The sequence below is a fragment of the Heterocephalus glaber genome, unplaced genomic scaffold (genome assembly GCF_053883595.1).
Source record: "Heterocephalus glaber isolate CG9 unplaced genomic scaffold, H.glaber_assembly_v1.0 deba00001145, whole genome shotgun sequence".
Taxonomy (NCBI): domain Eukaryota; kingdom Metazoa; phylum Chordata; class Mammalia; order Rodentia; family Bathyergidae; genus Heterocephalus; species Heterocephalus glaber.
Window position 1 is genome coordinate 812,206 of NW_028258202.1, and position 17,116 is coordinate 829,321.

At 44.4% G+C, this 17,116-nt stretch overlaps 1 protein-coding gene across 9 annotated transcripts in view; it reads left to right on the forward strand.

Moving 5' to 3' along the window:
* Nhsl2 (NHS like 2) overlaps window positions 1–17,116 on the forward strand; it is a 339,816-nt gene that overhangs the window by 227,582 nt on the left and 95,118 nt on the right. For 3 of the 9 annotated variants that reach the window (XM_087210541.1, XM_087210538.1, XM_087210543.1), the window contains exon 1: window positions 178–8,064. The exons of 5 other annotated variants lie outside the window; for them this stretch is intronic. In XM_087210541.1, coding sequence (XP_087066667.1) covers window positions 8,022–8,064 — 43 coding nt within the window. In that variant the 5' untranslated portion in view covers window positions 178–8,021. Of the gene's footprint in view, window positions 1–171; window positions 8,065–17,116 lie in introns of those variants that run through there. One more of the 9 variants, XM_087210536.1, reaches the window with a different exon arrangement.

Below are 17,116 nucleotides of genomic sequence, written 5' to 3' on the forward strand. Positions count from 1 at the left end.
AATGTCTTATTCATCTTTCAAAACTCTTATCTGGTGTCACCTCTTCTCTGAAACCTTCCTTGACTGACCTTCCTCTATACAAAATTAATGAACAGAGTTCATCAGTCCCTTCTCTGTACTAATTTGGTATCTTTGGCATTATTTTATCAGCACTGATGCTGTCATTTTTATAGTTGTTGAATGTTTATCTCCCTGATTAAACATGTGCTTTTCAAGAACTACAACTTTGAAAAGTGAGAAAGAACCACTGAATGGGATGCAGAAGTCTTGGCCTCTACTCTTACCAGTGAATCTGGAGGATGATCTTAGGCAAGTTATTTGCCTTTGCTGATCACAGATGGGGGAAACACTGGGCCTTTGCCGCAAGGCTGGAGCCCAGAGAGTCCCTTCATGTTTGAGACACCTTAGGGAGCAGTCAGTCAGCTGGGCCAAGCCCAGCGATTGGTACAGCGGGATGAAAAGAACTAGCTATGTGGGGGAGTGGCAGTCACAGCATGTGGAATCCCAGCACCATCTCAGACAGTAGATTGCTTTAAGGCCAGAAAACTTTGTCTGCCAGGCTTATAGGTTGAAACTGATTTCTCTCCAAGTCTCACAGCCCCTTTTACCTCTCGAGTAAGTGTAGCCCTCTCATCTTGTGAATCTATGTGGAAAGGAATGTGTACTAGTGCTCCCACCACTACCCAACATGTGCATAGCTGTGCATATAGGAGCCATCTACTTGAACTAGTATTCCACAGGGAAGAAAAGGGAACCAGTATTTGTCATATCCTATTACATGTCAGATTTTTTTTCTTTTTTTGGTACTGGGGCTCGAACTCGGGTCCTTGTGCTTACGGGACAGGCAGTGGAACATGCCAGAATTTTTCATCCACAGCTTTAACCCTCAGAACAGTCACCAGCCAGGGTGATGCCATTTTATGATTGATGCCATTTTACAGATGAGAGAACTGAGACCCAGAGGGAGACCTGTCCCATGGTCTGAGAACAAGGAAGTTGTGGAGCTAGGAGTTGAGCCCAAATCAGACTGCCTCCAAAGTCTGTGTCATGTGCTCCTCAGCATCTTTGCAGCTGTGGCAGGGGGCAGCAACCTTGGAGACTGGGTGTGATGGAAGGAGAGGACTATGGCTCCATTTTGGTAGAGAGAGCAAATCTCTATAGCAACAAAGACTGTGATGCCCAGCTTGGTAGAAGTTTCACCATATGTCTGTTTGATGGCATGTTTTTATTGTTGGAATAATTGAACTCACTGGAAGATCCATGTTGGGCCCAGAAGCTAGGGTGGGAGGTACCTGAGCTAGCAGGAAAGTGAGGGATTTTTGGATTTAAGCCTAAACCAAGTGTTGAGAGAGGCTTCAGATCCAGAGAGAACTGGTATTGTTCTGGTTTCTAACATCCCCCTCCTCCCAAGCAGACATGTCAGTGCTGTGAGCAAGGTGGCCTGTGCTTCAAAATGAAAATGAGTTCACTTTTCTGACTCTGTACCTAAACAAAAGAAGGGAAATATCTCATTGAAATTTGCAAGACATTTTTACAGTTGACCTGGCCCTTTCATCTTCACAAGTTTTTTGAATTCTCACCATCCTTGATATCAGTGTGATAGAAGCTAAAGTGGCAGAGACTTAGGAGAGAGTCCATTGGCTCTTTGCCCCCTGGGTGCCTTCTTCTTGAAGACATAGTTTCTAACCAGACTTAATGAGTCTATCGGAAGGCATGAATGAGGTTAAAATTCTAGGCTACCAAACAAAATATTTTGTCCACAACTGACAGGGCCGGGGATTTAGCTCAGTGGTTCTGCCGCCTGTCTCGCAAGTGCAAGGTCCTGAGTTCGATCCCCGGTACCAAAAAAACCAAACCAAAACAAAACAAAACACAACTGACAGATGTGTTGGAAGCAGGCATGGACCCTGGGTGTTGGGACCAATCATGTTTCCATATTTTCTGGGCTAAACTGTAAGGAAATAAAAAACAGCTACAAAAACTACAGTGGCAACTGTCAAACTACAGGAAAATGGTTTAATAAATATGGTGCATCTGATTTTACTGAAATATGGTAGAACCATGTGAGAGCTAATTACAAAAACTTAAGCAGTATAGACAATGTTTATATGGAAGTGTAACATACAAAAGGCACGATAAAAAACCTGCCTTTATGCTGAGCCATATAAACCCTGTAAAATATACCTGCACATGGTCAAGAATGGGGAGACCATTGTGAAAAAATTAACTTGATTGATGAAGCAGGTTTGGTGAATTTTTTCCTTCCTTTAGATTTCCATTAATTTTGTTTGTATAAAGCATAATAAAACCATTAACATATAGAACAATTACATTGGCAGATCATTCTGTCAAGCTGAGGGATCAAATCATGCCATTTCTCTGAGCCAGCCAACACATTTGAAGGACATCAGTGCAAAATTAAGTACCTTTCTTTATGGAAAGAGGCAGCCACAAGGAATGGAGAGATGCTGTGGAATTTGTGGAGGAAGCCCTAATTTTAAATACGAGCTCAGACCCATTTCTTGGGTCTTTGGAGGAGGTTATTTCATCTCTTGTATCCTCAGTTTCTTCACCAGCAGTGTGAAGATAATAATAAATTGCCTCACAACTGCTTTACAAGGCTGTGTCAGGAGCAAATGATCTAGAATATTTATTTGTTTGTTTATTGTTTTGTTTATGAGATGGGGGTCTCACTGTGTTGCCCAGGCTGGTTTCCAACTCCTAGGGTCAACTGTTGGCACTACAGGTGTCATGTCACCACACTGGTTCCATCTGTGACACTTTAAAGGAGCTTGTGAGGTGTAAAATGCTGCACAGCGTGAAGCCTTATTGCTGTATGTACTTTGAAATAAAAGTGTTAGGTACTGCTATGGTTTGAGCATGTTCCCGAAAACTTCCTGTGCTTGAAAGCTTGGTCTGTAGTGTGGCAGTATTGAGGTGGTGGAACCTGTAAGAAATGAGACCTAGTGGAAGGTGGTTAGGTCATTGGGAGCACAGCCTTAGAAGGGATTAGTGTAGTTCTCGTCAGTTGGTAGTTAGTTCCCACAAAAGCAAGTTGTGTAAAAGAGCAAGCCTGGCCCCTGCATCCTGTTGCCTTTCTTTCTTGCCATGTGAGCTATCCCTCTTGCACATGCTGTTACTGTGATGCCATCTACCATGTGGTAATGTAGCCAGTGAGGTCCCTCATCAGAGACCAAACAGATGGGGACACCTACCTGGACTTGCAGCCCCCAAAACTGTGAGCTAAATAAACCCCTTTCTTTATATATTACCCACCCTTGGGAATTTTATGGTATCCACTGAAAATAGACTAATACAGGTACTATTCTACACTGTCCTCCCTCAGTTGACAACAGTGCCAGAGTGGGCCTATGCTGCTAGATGGCTTCAAGTGGCAGCCACCTTGTCTTTTCTGAGCACTTGGGTGCCATTGAAATTTGCTTAAGCCAGTGAAGCTTCCTGGTTTTAGCCTTGGAGGGGGAATAATTAGGAAAATGTTATGAGTTTTTCTCCTCTTCTAGGATGCTTACACTCCATGGAGTTTAGATTATAATAACTGATAGATTATCAGTTAGAATAACTGACTAGAATAACTGATAAACAACATGATGAAGACTTCCATAGCTACTTGGGTTCTCAGCTGACTTAGGCAAGTGACCTAAGCTCTCTGAGCTTCCACTGCCTTTATGGGTCAGCGCCTCCCACACAGGATGGTGTAAGGATGAAATGAGGTGCAGATATAGAGCTCCTGTTAGGCAGGAAGCGGGGAACATGTGGGAGCTGCCATCATCACCACTTAGGAGTCTCAAGTAGGAAGAGTCACTAGAGATCTCAGTGGGGGTAAAGATGGGTGTCAAGGGAATCTAGAAGGACTGTAGTGTATATATATGGTCATGACTATCATTTTTTCTGCATATCAACATTGAAGTTTTCCATGGAAAAAGCAGACTTTTTGTCTTGATTGTATTGTATTGTGTTATTATTTGTATGGTGATAGGGAACCCAGATATTTTAATAAAGGTTAGATGTACACTTGGAAACTACTCATCTCCCAAAAATCTTTCATTTTATAGACCCATAGAGGTGAGGTGACATTCCCAAGGTCACCTAGCTACAGAGATTAATGTGGGCAACAGTCCAGCTGCTCCCCTCACCACCGCCACCACCACTGCCCTAGAGTTGTTCTTGTGGCCTCTGGGATTTTCTTATTTCTATGGTAGAGATATCCTGGGCCACATAGTCATGGCTATGTAACCATTATCAAGCTGGGAGAAACCAGACAGGACTCTGACATTGAGAAGAGGCCAAAATGATGCTTGAAAAGACCAAAAGAGATGTCTCTGGTAGGGGGCCCTGCACACTGATAGGGCAGCTCCTTGTCGCCCCTAGGCAGTACCTCTAAACAATCTGGGCTGGTGCAGTCTCCTAAATGCCATCTGCATCCCTGAAGAGTAAATGGCCTTGGATGAAACCTTCATTTCTCTCAATAGCAGATTTCCTATTTCAAAAGTCAACCTCCTGTCAAATTCTCCCAGAGGACAGATGGAGGGTGTGGGGTCCTAGGAGCAAAATGGGGCTCCCGATTGAGCCCTGCCATTTGGGAGAAATGTACTCTCTGAGTCCTGCTTCTGGCTCTGGAAAGGGTGGCGTAGAGCTACCTCTATTAATTTTTCTTGTGGCTGAGGTGAGGAGGTGCTATTTCGGCTCTTACACCTTGTCTCAGAGAAGACATGCTTGCAGCCCCCTTGGCGCACAACATAAAAGGCAGACACCACATCTAGCTCACTGCCCCTTTGAAATATTCTGACCTCCTCCACTACATAAGTAACCTATGTAGTAAGCAAGGAGTGAGCGGAAGCTGCCATTGCTATCACTTAAGACTCTCAGAGCATTTGGGAACTTGCTCCTCCTTCTGGGACCTGGCGTTGGGAATTTCTTGCTTTACAGGCTGCACTCTTCACCCTTCTGTTCCCGCCCCATGGCTGAACATTGCTGCTCCCACCCTCTTTTCTGCTAGACTTGTTTGTTTGTTTGTTTGTTTTGGGTTTTTTGAGACAGGGTCTCACTATGTAGTTCAGACCTGCCTTGAACTCACTGTGTAGCTCAGGCTGGCTTTGAACTCGCAGCAATCCTCCTGCCCCAGCCTCCTGAGTGCTGGGATTACAGGCATGCACCACCATGCCTAGCTCCTCTGCTAGACTCTTGATTACCCCAATCTGCACAGAAACTGACTTTCTGAACATCTGCTTCAAACTTTGTTTCTGTCACCAGTTCCTCTTCTTTCTTGGGTGCTTCAGGGCCTGGCTTGAGGGACAAGGGCTATCTCCTCAGGGCAAGGAGCAAAGCTGCAAAGATTGATATCTCTTTCGGTAGCAAGTGACACTCATGATCTAGAGCTAAAGGCCATACTACTGGGTCTGAGGATAAGAACACCTCCCCTGCCATCATCAGGCCTCCAATCTCTCAAATATGAAGGCTGTGTTATGAAACTTACACACACCAACTGTTTCCACAGCTGGGGACAATAGGTTACCCTGTCACCAGTCAAAAGAACTCCCAAACCTGAGTTGAGGAAACAAAAGACAAATATGGATTGGAGTCTAATTTGTGAAGTCTTTGTGTCCTGACCAGTGTAGCTCTGGCCACATGTGATGATAGCTCCTATCACAGCAATAGCAGCCAGCCCCAGCCCAGGGGGACTTGGGGTCACTCAGGAGGAGAATGACAAACTCAGGCCCAGGGTTGTATGAAACAGGCCAGAGGGTATAGCCAGTGAGAGACTCATGCCAAGGGGAAGGCCAGCAGCATTTTAGCAGGGAGGCCCTCCTGAGCCTTAGGTGAAGGTCCAGGATATCTGCTCTGTCAGGGAGGCAAAAGGAGGGATGCTAGAAAACACAGCCTCCCCCAAGACAACTTCTGAGCCAGGTAGATATTTTGCAGTTATTAACCCATTCAGTCCACATAGTAACTTTATGATATATGTGCTTTTATTATTTCCTAAAAGGGATCTCTATATTAGAAAATGTAGATTATGTAACTGATATATAGCTCTAGATCTTCCAAGACTCTCAAGATGGTCAGGCTGCCTTTGTCCTCTACATTGATTGGTCTTTAAGACTGACTTTCAGTCTCGCCCAAGAATTAGTGTTATGGTTCTCAACCTAGGGAGATTCAAAGCAACACAAGTGCCTGGGCTCCACCCCCTAGAAGCTGTGGTTTCATTGGTCTGAGATGAAGTCCAGCCTGCAGGGTGGTTTTCACAGAAGTTCCTCAACTTCAAAACACACAGCACCTCTCCCATCCTAACAAACATCTTAACTCCCATCTGTAGCTCTGCCTCTCCCTCCAGCTATGGCTCTAGTTTTTTCCTCTTTAACCACAGCCAGACTTCCTGAGAGATGGCTCCAATCACCTTCCATTTCCCTACTTAACCTGCTTCAGTGTGGCCTCTGTGAAACCGTCTTTGCCAAGGTCACCTCCTTGATGTTCCTAAAGGAAAGAGTTCCTGCTCGGGCCCCAGCCTGCTAACCTTGAACGCAGGCAGTGACATGAACCATTCATTGCCCCTAGAAAATGACCCTGTCCCAACCTCAGGGACACAATGCATTCACCTTGTCTGGAGATTTCACATCAGTCTTTCCGCAATGGCTATTGTACCAGGCTGTACAAATGTATCCTGAAGGTGGGAGACTCACAAGCCCTGCCTTGCCCTCAAAAAGTTGAAAGTCATCAATACAGGGTTCCCCCAGGGGAGCCCTCTAATTCCTTCTCACAAAGCTGCTTCCCTATCTCTGGCAGAGACAGAAGACAGCAAAGCTCATGCTGGATCTTTTGTTACTCTGTGTGGAAGAGCCATTGATGCCTCCCTTCTGATGAGAAAAGACAGTTACTGGGCCACAAGCTGAGTTCTTCACCCGTGCTCATCTCACCACCAGTATAGCTATTTCTTACTGACTAACAAAGGAACCCCTTTGCAACCAGCTTCTGGCATGCTTGACTTGTTTCCTGGATCCTTGTCCTCTGAACACCCAGAAACAAATTTCAACAAGATGTGTTTGAAAGCCAGTAATTATCTCATGCTTTGTGCCCTGAGAAATAAGCTTTGATAGAATCTATGACCTACTGGGCAGAACTGGGGTGAGAGAAGAAATGAGAAGTGGGAGAGTCAGGAGGTGCCCCCGGATGTCATGGAGAGCTAGATTGGGCTCCAAGTCTCGTTAGTCTGTAGCTGTTGGGCCTTGGGAGGGTCCTGTCTCTCCTTGAGCCTCAGTTTACTCTCCTGTTAAGTGGGTCTACTTGTCTTTACCTCCTCTGTCCATGGCAAGGATGATAGGAATAAGATGAGCTTTCCAATGCCCTCACTAGGAGCTGGAGAAACTGAAATGAATTGCATCCAGCCATAGTTCACAGCCTTGTTCTAGGCCAAGAGAGAAAGTGTGTGCAAGAGAGACTTGGAAAAAACAAGGCCTATCTCTGTGCACGTCACTCCTCTGGGAAGGAAGGGGCTTGAACAGTGACAATAGACCAGGGGCACTGACTCAGACAGCCAGTTCCTGTTCATTTCCCTTCCCTGCAGGACAGCAGCAAAGCAGGAGGTCAGCCCTCATGCAGCTCTGACTGGGGACTGTGGCTGAGAACTTTTCTTAGAGAGAAAACAAGCCCAAATCACAGATAGCTCCCCTCTCTTCTGCTGTGACTAGGGGGACAAGACCGGTGAGGCTGTGGGTGAAGCCAGTGGGTGGGAAAGGAGAGAGGAAACTCACTTTTTGAATCTTGAGTTGCTTTCCCTGAGCTGGGCTGCCCAGGGACAACTTCAATGGGCAAAGACTGACTCAGCCAGAGTGCTGGAAAATGGGGTTCAGGAAGAGTCCCTGAGGAATGCCCCACTGAGGAGCCTGGGGACAAGGTTTGGAACAGTGGATATCCCCTTGACTCCCAGACCTCAGTGTGGACCCACCACACATTTCTGTGTTGCATGAGGATTGGCTGGAGATAGATTCTTGATTTTCCACACCACTAGGATGGAGAGAGCTGAGTCTCTCACCCTCTTCTGGACCCGGGGAGGTGAGTTGGGGAAGGAGGATCATGTACTTAGCAGAGGGGAGAAGGGAAGGAGTTGGGGTTCATGGAGGGGGAGGAGCTTTCTCCAGTCAGAGCTGTGCAGTAGCAGCCCAGGCTGTCTTGAGAGAAAATGGTCCCCTAGCACTAGGAGTGTGCAAAGAGGGGCAGGACACCACTTGGGAAAGATGCTATACAAGGGGATGGCTTCGGGAGTGGAGAGGGTGGATGTGACCACATCCCAACCCTGGTATTCTGGGATCCTAAAGGAATAATAAAAGTGACTGAGGAAGTAGGAGAGAGTGCACATGCACGCACGTGTGTGTGTGTGTGTGTGTGTGTGTAAGTGTGCTCGCATGCTCATCTACTTTTGTTGGATCAACTTAATAGATTCTGAGGCTTCGTCCCTCAGATGGATCTTGATCACCCACCTCCAGAATTCCTGCCAAAATGGCTAACTGGTTTTTGCAATTCCAAAACATGGAAGCTGGAAAAGGCAGGGGAAGAGTGCCTATCACTGGTCATTTCTGCATACATGTTATCATCGGGAGACTAAGTACTTTGTTTTTGTTTTTTGTTTTTTGCTGTTATTTTTTATTTTTTATTTTTGGTACCGGAGATCGAACTCGGGTCCTTGCGCTTGCACAGCAGGCAGCAAAACCACTGAGCTAAATCCCCGGCTTGCTGTTATATTTTTTTTGACCAGGTACTTTCTAATCACACTTTAAACTAGACTTCCTGGCATTAAGATACAATGAAGTCCAGGGTCCTGTGCCACACCAGGACCCTTCTCTGACTTGTGTGCAGAGGACAAGCCAGAGTGGTGGAGGTGATGCCATAGTTCTGTGCCTGAAAACCTATGGGAAGCTACTGTTACGGTGTCTCTGGGGTTCTGGTTGGCTCTTTATGTCGGAAGTACCCTTAAAAGGCATTTATAAGCTAATGCAATTGGAAAAGTGGAGTAATGAAATTGAAAATAAAGTCCTGTGTGGACTGCGTGCTGCTTGGCTTGGAGAAGAATCAGAGGAAAGTGGTGTCTATTCTTCAGGTCTCTGTGGGTCTGTCACAAGGTGAAGTGAGTGGACAAGGTCTGAGTGGGTTCTTAAGCGGCAGAGCTGGCACCTTTGAACAAAGAGGAACTTCCTAGCAGACTCCTCATGGGAGCCAAAGTTCTGGGTACAAGAACCCTTGAGAAGACAATTGGATGTGGCAGTGGGACGATGAGGGGCTGCTCTCACCTAGGATGGAAGGTAGGCCCCATCCTGCAGCCGCTCCCTTCCTCCCACCCCCACAGTTCCACCCCAGTCTCTCTTCCTGCACTGGAGTCCCGGAGTCCCTCCTCCCACTTTGCATCTCCACCCTGCAGCCAGAGCAAGCTTTTACAAAGCACACCAGGCTGCTCCAAATCCTCCAGTGGCCTCCTATTGCCCACTGGTGAAAGTCCTGTTTTTCTCTTCTCTATTACCTCCTTTCTACTCTAAAAACAGAGCAGAGATAAGATCATTTCTCACTCTGATACAGCTCTGACATTTCATAAATCTATGTCCTAGATAACTGGAAAGGGCTATATTTAACCTTGAAGCTTTTAATGGAGGGGCTTGGAGAAGGTGCTGCCTTCTAACACCACGGGAGACAGGAGTCTTGTCTTTGTTCTCTGCCAACTGAGCCCAGCTGCATCTTGGAGAGGCCAGAGCTGCCTCTTGCCCCAGTGAGATGGCTGGGGTCAGCCCCACCCCAGAGCATCCACCTTACCCTCTGTCTGTAAGTGAAGGGATCCTGCACCCCTCTAGAATGTCCCCCTCAGCTTTCTTATCTGCAGATACTTGAAAGACTGCTCATTAACCCCATTGCTGGGATAAGTGGGGTGACTGGTTGATACAGGAATAGGACAGAGTGGGTCTGGAGATATGAGCTGTGAGCCTGGGAGAGAGATGGGAGAGAAAAAAATGTGTTGGTAGAGCTCTGGTTATGCCATGTGAGGGTGGGGGGTGAGGATGAGTAAAGTAATAAGCCTTATACTCAAAGCACTGTGACCCTCACTACAGTCCTGTGAGGTAGGTCATTATGCTCCAGCAAGAGAGCTGGGGTTCAAAGAGTTAAGTGACTTTTCGATGTCATACCTGGATGGAAAGTGACAGAACCAGATTGAACTCAGGCCTATCAAACTCCAAGGCCCAGTTGCTTTGCCCAGGCCCAGAATGTCCTTGGCTACAGCTGACCTCTCTTCTTTTCTTTCTTTCTTTTTCTTTTTTTTTGAGAGAGGGTCTCACTTTGTAGTTCAGGCTGGCCCTGACTACTATGTAGCCCAGGCTGGTCTCAAAGTCAGCAATCATCTTGCCTCAGCCTTCTGAGTGCTGGGATTACAGGTGTGTACCACCACACCCAGCTGGCCTCTCTTATTTTCCTTGGGTTACTTTTGTCAGCACTTGAACCCCTGGCAAGCTGTTTCCACACTGCCCATTACCTAGGTCCCAGGCCCATTTCAACTTCTACCCCTAGCAGAGGAGCCCAGTCCAGCAGTTAGGGTTTCTTTTCTTTTTCTTTTTTGTAGTGGTGGGGATTAAGCCCAGGCCCATATATCACTTGGACCATGTATACTCTCCCATGCCCATATATTCCCAGCCCTTTTTATTTTATTTTGAGACAGGCTTTCATTAAGTTGCCCAGGTTTGCCTTGAACTTGCAATCTTCCTGCCTCAGCCCCCTGAGTAGCTAGGATTACAGGCATGTATCACCATACCAGTCTAGTTGTTTGGGTTTCTTGTAGGTGTCCCTGCTCTCGGGCCTCATGGGCTGGCCTCTCCCATACTCTGTTCTCTTCAGCCCAGTAGATAACAGCTACTGGGAGCAGTACTAAAATAATAAGCTTTACTATTTTTCTCTCCATGTCTGTCCCTTAGAATGCCAACACTAACCCTCTTCTGTGACCTGGGACATATCATATCCTTCCTGTGGTCCTAGTTTCCCCAGCTGCAAAATAGGAAGACAGGATTCTCTAAGGGCCTTTCCAGTTCCAAGAGGTGAGGACTCCCAGGGCCCTGGCCCTCTGCTCAGTTCAACCCTACTGCTTTTTCACCCACAATGTATGTTAGGGTGAGGATCACCACAGGCACAGGTTTAGAAACCCTCACTGGGCCAAGCTCTTGCTCCAGAGCCGAAGGACAAAGTGACAGAGTGGTAATATCATGTGTAGGGCCCTTTATTGTTTACCAGCTTTTCATAGTCAGCAGAGTGGTAGGGAGGGGACTCCAAGGTGATTCGAATGGTCCATGTTACAGCTATAAAGAATATTGAATTACATGGTGAGAAAAATGAATCTCTTTCCAGCTTCTTGATTACATCAAGGAGAAAGTCTCATTGTGGCACTATTCGTCAACCTCTATTATGCTTGTTAATCTTCTTCCCTACAAAGTTAGAACGGGCCTCAGGCTGAAAGACATGGACGGGTGACAATATCTACATAGAATTTAATTCCTCTTTTCTGTTTCCACTGTATTTCACAGCCCAACCTATTTTCATTTTTTATTGTATTAGTACATGTTTGCAGTTCATGCAGTTTACAATTATCTTGGGAAATGGTTGCATGTACATACCACAGCTTGTTTCTTTTTTTTTAATCCCCTTCCCCTTCCCTCCCCCTCCCTCCCTCCTCCTCCAATTGTCCTAACCCATTTTTTATTCTTATTGATATTATTAATCTTAGTTCATATTATGGCATATAATGTTTACATTAATTGGTTCTGTACATGGTACATCTTTATTCTACTTATTTCCCCTTCACCTCCTCCTCATCCCTGCACTTTTTCCCCTAGACCACTTTCCTATTGCAAGAGATCCATCTCCTTGTCCCCTTCTATCCATCTTTTATTATTTTCTTTGTTTGTACTTTGCCTCACTCAGATGAGAGATACCATATGGTATCTACCCTTCTGTGGTTTATTTCACTCAACATTACATTTCCCAGGTGCATCAATTTTCCTACAAATGTCTCAAATATGTAATTCTTTATAGCAGAATAGTACTTCATTATATATAGATATCACATCTTCTTTATCCAATCATCTGTTGATGGGTATATAGGCTGTTTCCAAGATTTAGCTATTCCGAGTTGTGCTGCTATAAACAATGGTATGCATGTATCACTGTAGTGTGATGTCTTAAGCTCTTTGGGGAAGATACCCAGTAGGGAAGTTGCTGGGTCATATGAAAATTTCTAATTTCAGTTCTTTGAAAAATCTCCATACTGATTTCCATAATGGTTGTACTAGTTTACATTCCCACCAATAGTGGAGAAGCGTTCCTTTTTCACCACAGCCTCGCCAGCATTTGTTATTGTTTGATTTCCTAATGATTGTTATTCTTTCTAGAGTAACATGGAATCTTAGCATTGTTTTAATTTGAATTTTTCTGATGGCTACAGATGTTGAGCATTTTTTCATATATTTGTTAACCATTTGTACTTCTTCCTCTATGAAGTGTCTGTGTATTTCTCTTGCCCATTGCTTGACTGGATCTTTAATTTTAGGTGGTTTAATGTTTTTGACTTCTTTGCATATTCTAGATATTAGTCTTCTGTCTGAGGGGTTGCTGGCAAAATCTTTTTCCCTTTCTGTAGGTTGTCTCTTATAGCCCAACGTTTTATAGTTACCTTCTAGTTATGGCAGGTGATAGTCCTTTGGGGAGTTTTGTTGATATTACTTGTTTGGGCAGCACTGAGGACTGAACCCGGGACCTAGCACTTGCATGTGCTCTACCATGGAACTACATCTCCAGCCCTTTGTTTTGATTTTTCTTAGCTATGTAAAATCTCTTTCTCTCTCTCTTTTTTGTTTTTGTTTTTTGAGACAGGGTCTCAATATATAGTTTAGGGTGGTCTTGAACTCACTATATATGTAGCCTAGGCTGGCCTTGAACTTGCAGCAATCCTCCTTCTGGGATAACAGGCAGGCATACCACTCCTGAAAAGTAAAATCTCTTTTAATATAAATGTATTTAAGCAGAGAGAGAGAGAGAGAGAGAGAGAGAGAGAGAGAGAGATTCAGAGAAACAGATTACATGAATAGTAAATAAAACCAGAGGTGCCTAGATATGGTGAAACTTGTGGAACTGGGTAAAGCTTGGCCAACACTGGAATGTGGCATTAGTTCCACAGACAGTTCCTGAGCACCAGGTTGCTCAGTGTGGTATACAAGGCCCTGCATCATATGCCTCTACCATTGTTCCAAACATTATTGCTCCTTACCTTACCCCATCTATACTCTCTCATGCCTTCTAGCATGTTGTGCCGTCTATCTGGAATGCCTCTTCTATATCCCTTTCCCACCCATGAAACCACAGCTTATCCTTCAAGACTCAGTTTAAATGGCTCCTCCCCTAAGAAACTTCCTTGAAATGCTTGAGTTCGCTTAGCACCAGGTCCAGGTCTCTATTGTGGAATGTCTTTCATTGCTATAATAATTTGTTTACAGGCCTATGTCACCTACTCTTATGATTCCAAAAGCATTTTTGTAAGAAAAGCTTGGAGGAGAGTGGGGATAAAAATGCAACTGCAAGTGAAGCCTGTGACAGTGACTGGGTCCCTGGGGACTGTAGCAGCTCCTGGGATCATTTGGAATTGACGCTTCCCAGATGCAGAGCCAAAGTCTGCACAGGTCACAGTTCCCTTCTGGGGACTATATTTGAGGGGCTGCTGTAGACCACACATAGGAAATTTATTAGGGTGTCTTTGGTATTAACATCTGGAGTCTAAAGGATGCAGGATTAGTTCAAGGGAAATGTTGAGCTGTGATCCCATTGTCATGGCAGCTGCAGCCATCCCTTTGGGGAGCTCTGGAGCTGGCTTGGCCCTTCAGAGTTGTTCCAAGTTAGGGTTAGAGGACCCATCCTTAGATGCAGGCTGTCCCCAGAGAAGGAGCATAATCTTGGGCAAGGCAACTATGTCAGAAGAGGGAGCTGGATGTTTCCTAAAGAAGGCAGTCAGCTATCAGCACTCCAGCCAGGAGGACTGAGGGAATAAGGCCTTCAGTCCTGAGGGGCAGTGTTGTGTGGCACCTCAGTGTCCACCACAGGGGTCTGGTCAGAGCCCCTGGTGAGGCAGTAAGAAGAGAACAGTGGTTTGGAGAGCAGAGTATGGATGTCAAGAACTGGTGGCTGGCAGGGCCCAGTAAATGTTTGTTAGAAGAATGAATGGCTAGGTATGGTGCTTCAGTCACTGTGCTTAAAGAATATAGAGGCAAACAAGTTACAGGGAATTCTGGTATAACTGAAGCAACAGATAGTGTGTTAGTTACTTTTCTCTCATTGCTGAGACAAAATACCCAACACCCAAAGTTAAAGTAGGAAAGGTTTATTTGGCTTACAGTTTGTAGAGGTTTCAGTCCATAATCAGCTGGCTCCAAGGCAGGGATGGCAAACAGACATTGCAGGGGAGAAACAGCATGATAGCCACAAAGTAGCAAAAGCAACAAGAGACCTTAACAGCTTCTTCCTGTCCCTTTTATCTTATTCAGACTACTTAGGTGGGTAGCACTCACCCTTAATCCTAGTGCCCTTCGGCCTACCCCCACCATGAATCAATCACACACTCTAGATTCAGCCACCTCAAAAAAGCATGAGGCTTTGGGGGGGGGCACATCTAAACACAAGCCATAATAGATATGTAAGAGATTATTCCAGAACAATGTGGCTAGTGCTACACCTATGATGTGTACAAAGACCAGGCTTCTAGAACACTTTTTTTCTTGCTTCTGTCTTGGCAGCCTTATTAGCTGAATCTTCCCTCTAAAGCAGGAATCATTGTCCTCAATCTATACGTGTGAAAATGGAGATCCAGGGATTTGCCTCAGACCTCACTGCAGGTCACATCTTCAAGCTGGCACTGTCCCTAGCACCATCTGTCTTCAGAGCTCACACCCTTCCCTACACCAGCTGGTCCCTCACAAAGACACGAGGAGTCCTCTGCAGTCATATACTGTGTTTCATCTTGATACAGCCCTGCAAGATAGCAAAATAAGGTTGTCAGAAGAAAGTGGGTTTTTACCTTTATTTTCTTAACCTGCCTAGTATGCTTTCAGAAAAAGATATATTCATATCATATTTGTATTGATGACATTCTTTTTATGCTAGTTTTCTTTTTCCTACACATTCTTAGCCACCTGTGAAATTCTTCCATTTTACTCATCTGTTCTTCCCTATCTTATCTCAAAAGTGAGAAAATTGTGATAAAAATCCAGCTAGTTCCTTTTGAGCTGTGAGGGGGAAAATTTTGTGATTTTTTAGCCTTATTCAAAAAAGCAAAACATTCTTGGTTTGAAACATGAAAAATGTATGGAAACAAGAATACATCTTATTTTATTTTTTAAATTATTATTATTATTTTTTTTTTTTTTGGTATCGGGGATCGAACTCGGGACCTTGTGCTTGCGAGACAGGCAACGGAACCACTGAGCTAAAACCCCGGCCCTACATCTTATTTTATGTGATTAATACTGTAGGAGAGATTTTTGTTGTTGTTGTTGTTGTTGTTGTTGAGAAGGTGGTGGTATAATCTGAAGGCAAATAAAAGGCTCCCTTGAAAAGCAGGGTCTCAGACAAGTTAGCTGTTCCCAGTCCCTCAGTTGTGCCCTCCCATCCTTCCCCACTTTTGTGTCCTCCCTTCTCCTTAAAGCCCAAGCCAAGTCTCTTTTCTTCTCTTCATTCCCTACTTAAAAGATTCCTCAGGACCTCCTTTCCTGTCAAATGCCAATGAAGGCAAATTCTGAAGTGGAACAAAAAGGATTTTATCATCTCTCCTAGTAGATTTCATTGTGGTCTGCCTAGTCTCAGTGTTCACCTAAAGCAAAGATTTTCTGTAGTTTTTCTACCAGAAACTATCATACTGTAGAGACCTAATAGGTTTTTTTTGTTTTTTTTTTAATGTTCTGAGGAGAAAAGTCTTCATACATTCCAGCAAAAAACAAAGATGAACATGTTCGGTGACCTTGCCTGACTTTCTTTCACATGACTTCATTTCCCATCACTATTACAGAAACCTAATTAAATTTCCCTTTCTCTTTGGAACTATCAGAATACCATGCTGGCCTCATCAGTTAAGCAAAAAGGCCCTCATTTCTATTTGTTTCCTTTACTTCCTTGCAGGGAGTGTACAATAAGTAATGGGGGTCAAAGTGAGGGCGGGGATCAGCTTTCTGCTTTAAGGATTAGCAAAGTAAATAAATCACCCTAATCAAAGTGTAATTTTCAAGCAGTTGAAAACATGACCCTCATTCAAATATATAGTGATTAGGAGTCAAAGATTATTCACTCAGTGATGAAGGAACCAGCATTACAATAAAGCCAGTTTTTAAAAAACTATGAGAGTTAAACATAGAATTACTTCAAAAAGTTAAACACAGAATTACCATATAGTCCAAAAATTTTACTTCTAGGTATATAGCCGACAGAATTGAAAACAAGGAGTTGAACAGATACCTGCGCATGAATGTTCATAGCAGTGTTATTCACAATAGCTGAAAGGTAGAAACAACCCAAATGTCCATCAGTAAATGAACAGATAAATAAAATGTGCCATATCCATACAATAGAATAGCATTCAACCATGAAAGGGAATGAAGTTCAGCCAGGTTTGGTGGTATACTTCTGTAATTCCAGCCACTTAGAAGGCTGAGGCAGGAGGATTGCAAGTTTGAGCCCAGCCTGGGCAACTTAGCAAGACCCTGTCTCAAAATGAAGAATAAAATGGGCTGGAAATGTAGCTCAGTGATAGAGTGCCCCTGGGTTTCATCCCAGTACTGTCAAAACAAAACAAAAACAAACAGAAAACAGATGAAGTTCTGGCACATGTTACAGTATGGATGAGCCTTGAAGACATTATGCTAACTGAAAGAAACCAGCCACAAAAAGAACAAATTTTGAGTGCAGTTATATGAAATATCTAGAATAGGTAAATTCATGGGGGCAGAAAGTAGATTAGAAGTTATCAGGGGCTAAGAAGAGGGGAGAATGAGAAATTACTTCTTAATGAGTACAGTTTCTATTTAGTGATGAAAATTTTTTGATA